Raw genomic sequence first — 8,206 nt, 5'->3', positions numbered from 1 at the left:
TTTAGTTACAGTTCTGAATTGGAGGGCATGTGCACTTGTGCACAACATGTGCATTTGTGCCTCACAGGTGCATTTGTGCACAGCCTGGTTCCTGCATAAAGGGCTTTTTGATTTAAAAATAGTTTGACAGCATATGCTGTCAGATATATTCTGCTGCCCATCATCCTGCTTTAGTTTAGAAATATTAAACCTCACTTAAAAGGTAAGTCTGCCAGGGAATATCATGGGGAGTTTGTTCTTATTTAAATAGTAAGTGGAATCTGAAAATAAGAGAGCACATGGGAGGGTGTTTGGGTGATTGATGAACAGGCTGTTAAGGGCAGACTTTAGGCTTATAAAAGGAAGAACTTCCATCAGTTTAAGGGGACAGACATAAGAGAGAGATAAGAGAACAGAGAGAACTAAGAAGAAGGAGAATTAAAGTTCTGAGAAAGACATACACACATACAGAAAGAGGGATATACACATAAAAAACTGAGATTGAATATTGAGAGTTGAGTTCTGAAAAACAGAAAACTGGATAAGTTTTCTTTTGATAACTCAAGTATAGTTTCAAAACTGAAGATTGACATTTGGATTTTGGAAAGAAAGGAGATAGGGAGAGGGATATACAGAAAGCAGAAACTGTTTTCTTCTTCCTGCTGTTTTGTTCGATTCCTAGTTTGTTCAACCTGTTCAGTCAGTTCTGTTTTCTTTCAAGTGTCAGCTGAGTTTATCGGTTGGTTTGCATTGATTGATTCTCTTGGAATTGGTTTGTCTGAATTCTGATTCTACTCCCCTGCTTGTTGCTGTCATTTTGCTGCCTCTTTCTTTGTCTATAATTGCATTTTGCATTGGAATTTGTCCTGCTGTTGTTCATCTATTACTGCTGGTGTTTCGTTTACATTGCTGCTCAACTGACTCCCCTGCTTATTTCATTGTGAGCATCTCCTCAGGTACACATTTCGAATTTGTCTGATGTAACTGATGTCGCAATGAAAGATTGAATCGAAAGATCTGAAGGGATTATAATCATCTGTTGCTTCGCTTACAAATTTTATAACTATTGTCAAGTTGTGTAAATTTTAGTTTATAGCTAATAGAGAATACATTAGCAAGTTTGTACTTAAGTAAAGTTTATGTTAATCTGAAACTGCGGTATTTGATTCGTTTAGTTAGCATACAGGATGTAAATACGATCCATGGAATGTGACACTATTTATACAATTGTTAAACTTAAACTCATTCTTTCAACATGTTTGAATAGGTAGGGGCAAATGGCTGTTAAATCTAGCCAAATATAATACAGTTTTGAATCATCCAGTTTCGATTTCTTTAGGCAGTTTATAGGACTAGTTTTGAACATCATCAGTAACATCTTTTAATAAGGAACTCTATTAATCCTGTTTAAGCAATTTGATTTAGATTCAACTTAAGGATGTTGTTCGGATTAAGTATTGCATTTCATCAATCTCATATGTAATTTCTTTGTTCAACCAAAGCATTTTCGTAAGGTATGACGTCTTTTCACTTTATAAGTAATTAATCAGAAATTGATAGGAGTCCGGTTTAGGCCAAAGCATATACTTCAATTAGCATACATTTTTCTTTCTTCTATCTTCTGGAAACAAAATAATAGAAATGTAGTCACTTTAGGATACCCTCTTCTAAAATAATGAGACGAGCCTCGCTAAATAAAAAATGCAAATTGCGGGGCCCTCAATGATTAACCACAATAAATATCTAGAATTCAGGATAGGCTGTTTAGTGAATTCCACTGCCTTCCCCAAAGATAATAACGCGTTAGACTCTTTAGGCGCGACTTAATTAAATTACATTCTTAAATTCGGGTGCGCATTTATGTGACCCAAATTCAAATCTCAACGGAGTCGAAATGTGTTAACAACTACGGGTGCATTGATTGTGACGTGGTTCGAGATGCATTTTCACGACGTTGCAATTCTATAAAAATAAATGATAATAATAAAAGCGGTTTAAACTTAATAAAAGCACGTAAGTCATAACATGTATTTAAATCAGATATTTAGCCATTATAACAATTTAAGCGACCGTGCTAGAACCACGGGATTCGAGGGTGCCTAACACCTTCCCTCGGGTCAACAGAATTCCTTACTTAGAATTTCTGGTTCGCAGACTTCATTTGGAAAAGTCGAAAATTTCCTTGATTTGGGATTCAAGATAAACCGGTGACTTGGGACACCAAAAGCCAAACCTTTCCCAAGTGGCGACTCTGAATTAAATAAATAATCTCATTTCGAATATTGTCACTTAAATTGGAAAAACTCCACCCGCGCATTTAACCCTTCGGGGCCGGGCGCGCAAAAAGGAGGTGTGACAGGAGGTTGAGCATTGGGTTTGAAGTTTAGGAGGTAGTCGAGCATTCTTCTACTTTGTACTAGGGGTAAGGCTAGTCTGATAGTGTTTTGTCTTGGAATGCTAGTGGCTTATGTTGCGTTCACATTATTTTTCTTTTTTACATAGTAATGTGTCACAATTACTAGTTATTATTATTGCTTTTCCATCTATTTTTTATCTCTTACGATGTTGATGTTATTGTTCTGGTTTCTGTTGTTGTTCCGGATCTACTGTCTCCTTTTGTCTTCATGAGCCGATGTTCTTTCGAAAATAACCTCTCTACTCCTCTGGGGTGGGAGTAAGTTGTGCATACACTTTACCCTACCCAGATCTCACTTGTAGGATTTTATTGGATTGGATTGTTGTTATTGTTTACGTATATTGTGTTACTCTAGGTAAATTTGTAAAGGGTGGTACGGACCCCTTTGGCAATAGATTTTATCAAAATATATTTGGGTTTTTTTTAGCAAATACATGTTTGGCCATAGATTTTCTCTACATTTTGGCAAATTCCTAAAACCTAAAACCCAAATCTCATTACCAGCCCAAAACCTGATTTTGGCCCAGAATATCACTATTACATCTTTTAAAAATTGCCCCAAACTTTTGTATTTTATAAAAGAGCTCACCATTTATTATTTTATAATAATGTTGTTTCGTCTTCTCGATCATCTGATAGTGTATTATGTAGTTTATTATAAAAATAATACTTTTGTATCAAATTTATTTATGTTCAAGACTATGGTTTGAGATAATGTTATTGATAAAGGTACTGTTAGATATTTGTAATAGTTTTTAGAACTTGTGGGTATAAGTCATGTTTCATGTTTTTTCAAAATAAAAAGTAAAACATGTTTTAAAAACTTATGTCCAAACATATTTTCATTTTCAAACCAAACTTTACCCGGATTAGATTTTTCAAAATAAATTTGAGAATTTATGACCAAAGGCTAGTAAAATGTGCTATATTTTCCTTTATCAATTTTTAGAGGGTGTCATATTTTCTTTCAAAAATTGAAGCGGAATATTCTTGATACTATTCAGTCCAGTAAAAGCGAAGTCCACAAAGTTAAAAAGGTCAAAAAAAACTGACAGCTGCCCGATAATCCACCAAACAGCAACGGGCACCTACCCGATCTCTTACCGGGCAGGAACAAACTCCGAGGTTACTTCTCTACTCCTTTTTTAACCTTTATCTCCCTCTTGCACTACCATAACTCAGCGCCTAGCGCTAATATTTTACTCCCACCACACACCCACAGTGCCCCCTCCGCCGTGGTGGGTGGCGCGTGATATCCACTCGCGGGGCACTTCACCTCAATGCTAGTAGGGAGGTGATGGGGCAGAAGTTGAGCTGTGTACAGCAACCCCATGAACATGGACTGTTCAGTGCAGTCCAAAATGGTGAGCTTGAAAAAGTTGAAGCTATGATTAATGAAGACCCAAATGTGCTTCATATTACCAGTGTTCGTGGGAAGCTCTCTGCACTTCATGTTGCTGCTGCTAATGCACAGATCGAGGTTGGTTTTTCATTTTCTTGGAAAAAAAATGCAATCTTTATTAGTTATCCGGTACCGGTGCTGGTGTGAGGTAGCATGTTCGCCTGAAATTAGTTGAGGTACACACAAGTTGGCCCGAACACTACAGTTGTAGAAAAAACTGTGATCTTTACTTTCTTGTTCTTTTTTTTTAAGGTGGGTGTCAAATGTTAATGGTTCGTGATTCTTGATGAGTCATTTTGGGTTCTTTTTTTTTTCTTGAAAAAATGTAACCTTTACTTTCTTGTTAATTTTTTTTTTTACCGTGGGGTGTTAAATCATAAATGTTAATGGTTCTTGATCCTTGATAAGTCATTTTGGGTTTTTTGCCATTTTGATTCTTGGTTTTGATAATGGATAGGTGCTATCTGTTCTCTTGGATCGTGGGGTTAATCCAGACATTTTGAATCGCCATAAACAGGTAAGTGGCAGTTGTAGTTGTTGTTGTGATTTGTGTGTTTCTGGTGTATTTTGCCAATTTTATATACTCTATTTGTCAAGAAGTTTCATTTTGTGATGTTCACTTGTTTGCAAAAATGTCCTTTTTTGAACAATAGGCATAGATAATTGTTGAATTTGTTTTTTTGATTTGTTTCATTGTGGAAATATTTCAGACCCCATTGATGTTAGCTGCTATGCATGGAAATGTGTCCTGCGTGGAGAGATTAATTCAGCGAGGTGCTAATGTAAGTGATTCTTTGCATAATTTTTTTCATGATAGTCTCTTTGACTGATTGAGATGGGTAGTTAATTGGTCTTTATTGGTCGTATGTTTTAGATTTTAACGTTTGATTCACTACATGGAAGAACCTGTTTGCATTATGCTGCTTACCATGGCCATTCTGACTGCCTGCAATCGATCCTTGCATCCGCTCATTCGGCTCCTGTTGCTCAATCTTGGTAAATTCCAAGTCTAGTTTAGTGACATTTACTTCAAAAGACTAAACTTCTTTTTCATCTACCCTTCAAAGTCCCCCTTTTTGTCATTTTGTGATGCCTTACAAAGGGCTTCTTGTATTCGAGTATTACCACTTTATTATTGAAGGGCTATATGTTTACTCTTTTGCTTGGATTGGAGTGCAGGGGATTTGCGAGATTTGTGAACATAAGAGATGGAAGTGGTGCAACTCCATTGCACTTGGCAGCCCGTCATGGTAGACCAGGATGTGTCCGGATTCTTCTGAGCAACGATGCTCTTGTCTGTGTTTCTAGTGGTAGCTACGGGTAATAAAACGTAGCCAGAGTGGTTTTGTAACTTTAGTGCCATATGTTGAAAGTCAAATTGACATTAAGATTTTGCAGCCGACCAGGAAGTACACCATTGCATTTGGCAGCTCGAGGAGGTTCTTTGGACTGTGTACGGGAGTTACTTGCTTGGGGTGCAGATCGACTTCGGAGAGATTCTTCTGGGTGAGTCCATATGCACTTTCTTTAAGTTATGTGGTTTTGTGAACTAACCATTGCATACCTTTTCAAGTAATGTGGGCTTCTGCACTAACCATGTGCAGAAAGTATCTTAGTTACTTCTTGATTATTTTACATTCTTGATCTCTATCATTCTATTTATGAAGGTTGACACTTTTAGAATATGAAGTCATCAAAAAGTAAATTCCTTTGTGGACTTTTTCATTCTGTGTCTGTATTGTCATGCTCCTTTTTGAATAATAATAATAATGACAGTTAGGCAACAAACCAGAATATAAAGTCACCACAAAGTAGTTCCCTTAAGAACATCCAATTTACACATTGAATCTTTCTCTGAAAAATTATGAGGTTCAAGCTAAAAGCATGATGAAAAGCGTCAAAGGAGAAATTGGGTTTGAGTTACATATGCGGAGACCATTGGTAACTTCTAGATTGTCAAAGTATGTCGCAGTTGAAGCCTTACTTTCTTTACCCCTTTCTCGTAACTGTCATTTTATTATTCCAAGTCCTTCCGGTTCTATTTGTGGTATTTATTCAACTCTTTGCAAGTAATCCTTTTTCGAATATGGAATTAATCAGTTGTAAATGGGATCTCTACAGGCGAATACCTTACTTAGTTGCTTTGAAGTACAAGCATGAAGCATGTGGTGCTCTCTTAAATCCATCATCTCCAGAGCCTTTGACCTGGCCATCGCCCTTGAAGTTTATTACTGAGCTTGACGCCGAGGCAAAAGCTTTACTAGAAAACGCTCTTATTGAGGCCAACAAAGATAGAGAGAAGTTGATATTGAAAAAGACAGCTGTCTCACATACATCGCCTTTACATTGTGATTCTGGCCTTGAGAGTGATGACTTTGAGGTAATAAGTCTCAAGCCCTATAAAACATAAGAAATTATCAATTAAATTATTCTGCATCAGCTGCTGCAATTGTTTGCCTGGTCATGTAAAATATTATGTTTGATATATCATTTTGCCCAAGAAGGTATGCCTAGAATTTTCCCGTGGAGAATAAATAAATGGATGTACATATAGGGTTATGACACTGTTGCTTGGACGCAATCCTTCCTAGAACGATGACGTATCTTGTTAAAATGTGTAGACATCGCAGAGGAGATTATCGTCATTTCATTTTCTTTTTGGGTAATGTGGTAGTAGAAAATATGCGCTGTGGTAGTTGGACAAATGTTAACAAACCATTTCTATTATACTGCTCTTGTTTGTTAATCCATATGACATTTCCATTTTGTAGAGACAGAGAGGAAAACCATAATTTTGCATAACATTTGAATTGATGGTTGGCTGTTATGTTTCATCAAGGACTCATCTGGTCTATACAACTCTTTCTACTAATCAGCAAATGAAGAAAATGAAGATTTTAACACATTTATGTTAGACCTTTTCCTATGAATCTGCTTTTTACAAATCGTGCTTTTGTTTCCAACAGGGCAGTGATTTTGAGCTATGTTGCATATGTTTCGAGCAGTCCTGCACAATTGAGATTCAAAAGTGTGGCCATCAGATGTGTGCTCATTGCACTCTAGCCTTATGTTGTCACAATAAGCCCAACCCTGCAAGTAATAATAGTGAGAAGGTTCCAGTATGCCCCTTTTGCCGGAGTGATATCACTCATTTAGTCGTGGTCCAGAATAAAGTAGACAGTTACGAAGAGGAATTGAGTCCCTCACGGCCAAGAAAATCAAGAACATCTTTCAGCCTTACTGAAGGTGGCAGCAGCAGCAGCAGCAGCAGCAGCAGCAGCAGTAGCAGCAGCTTGAGAGTTTTGTCACCCTTAGCCTCATTCGGGAAGTTGGGTGGTCGCCATTCAGGCAAAATTGGTGCAGAATGCATTGAAGTGTTTGCCAAGCCTTAAGAATCAATTCCAATGGGACGATAATAACTAGTCGTCTCTTCATTGATATCCTCTGGTCAATCGTCAGTCTGAATCTAGCTGTCGAGGAGTCTTGTTTCCAATATACCTTACATATATATGTATATCTATATCTATAGAGGTCCTGGGAGGGGGGGTACTTTTGAGCTGTTTCAATAGCAGCTCAACTATCCCTTTACAATTTATAGGGGTTAGATTATGGAGCTGCTGCCTATTGGCAGTTAGTCTGCATACAACTTGCCAAATCTCCAAGAGTTGTATGAAGAACATTTTGTAGTATTCCATCTTTAAGAGAAATGTTGTTGGACTTATTATTTGTTCTTCTTTTTCTTTGTTGTGAATGAGCCTCTAGTATGCAACCCCCATGTGATTTGGTCAAGTATAAGCAGAAATGTTACAGTTGAGACACTGTATTTTCTGATTTTAAGATTTGTTAGACTAATGTGTGTTTTTGGAGAGGAACTCTAGTTAATTACAAGGACAGTTTATATGAATCTAGTGTATAAATTCCAGATATAAGATACTGACAAATCCATAAAAATGTCTCAATCATCACCTACAATTTCCCAACAGAAGCATGGTGTGGATTACCTACTTGTGCAATCGAGTTGAGCAAATTATCTGAGTTATTTTTTCTTGTATAATGTTTATTTTCTTGTTGTATATTAAAAGATTTGCAATTCAAACTTGATCTTGAGCGGATAAGAACTTGACCTAAAATTTCACTTGAATAATTCTAGAATAATACTAGTACTAACCAACGGCAACATACCTAGTATAATCCCATAGAGTAGGGTCTAGGGAGGGTAGTGTGTATATGCACCTTACCCCTATCTTATGGATATAAAAAAGCTATTTTCAATAGAATCTCGGCTAAAAGCATAATTCTAGAATAATACTATGAACGAAATTTTATTTTATTATTTTATATGCGTGCACACACAAGTAGAATAGTAAAAAAGGAACGTTTTATTCCTATTAAAATTAATACTTTTCCAG

At 36.7% G+C, this 8,206-nt stretch overlaps 1 protein-coding gene across 1 annotated transcript; it reads left to right on the top strand.

Moving 5' to 3' along the window:
* Window positions 1-3,555: 3,555 nt before the first annotated feature.
* On the top strand, window positions 3,556-7,701 carry LOC104249089 (putative E3 ubiquitin-protein ligase XBAT31). The gene is made up of 8 exons (XM_009805471.2): window positions 3,556-3,875; window positions 4,255-4,314; window positions 4,508-4,579; window positions 4,672-4,793; window positions 4,977-5,117; window positions 5,196-5,303; window positions 5,919-6,177; window positions 6,764-7,701. The coding sequence occupies exons 1-8, from the start codon at window positions 3,693-3,695 to the stop codon at window positions 7,187-7,189; spliced, it is 1,371 nt and encodes a 456-aa protein (XP_009803773.1). The 5' UTR covers window positions 3,556-3,692; the 3' UTR covers window positions 7,190-7,701.
* Window positions 7,702-8,206: the final 505 nt, after the last annotated feature.

This window comes from Nicotiana sylvestris, chromosome 7 (genome assembly GCF_000393655.2).
Source record: "Nicotiana sylvestris chromosome 7, ASM39365v2, whole genome shotgun sequence".
Taxonomy (NCBI): Eukaryota; Viridiplantae; Streptophyta; class Magnoliopsida; order Solanales; family Solanaceae; genus Nicotiana; species Nicotiana sylvestris.
This window is presented reverse-complemented; position numbering and strand designations above follow the sequence as displayed.

Coding starts and splice junctions, on each gene's coding strand:
- LOC104249089 (XM_009805471.2), top strand. CDS start 3,693: ATGGGGCAGAAGTTGAGCTGTGTACAGCAACCCCATGAACATGGACTG. Junction 3,876..4,254: donor CTGCTAATGCACAGATCGAG/GTTGGTTTTTCA, acceptor GATAATGGATAG/GTGCTATCTGTTCTCTTGGA. Junction 5,118..5,195: donor GTTTCTAGTGGTAGCTACGG/GTAATAAAACGT, acceptor AAGATTTTGCAG/CCGACCAGGAAGTACACCAT.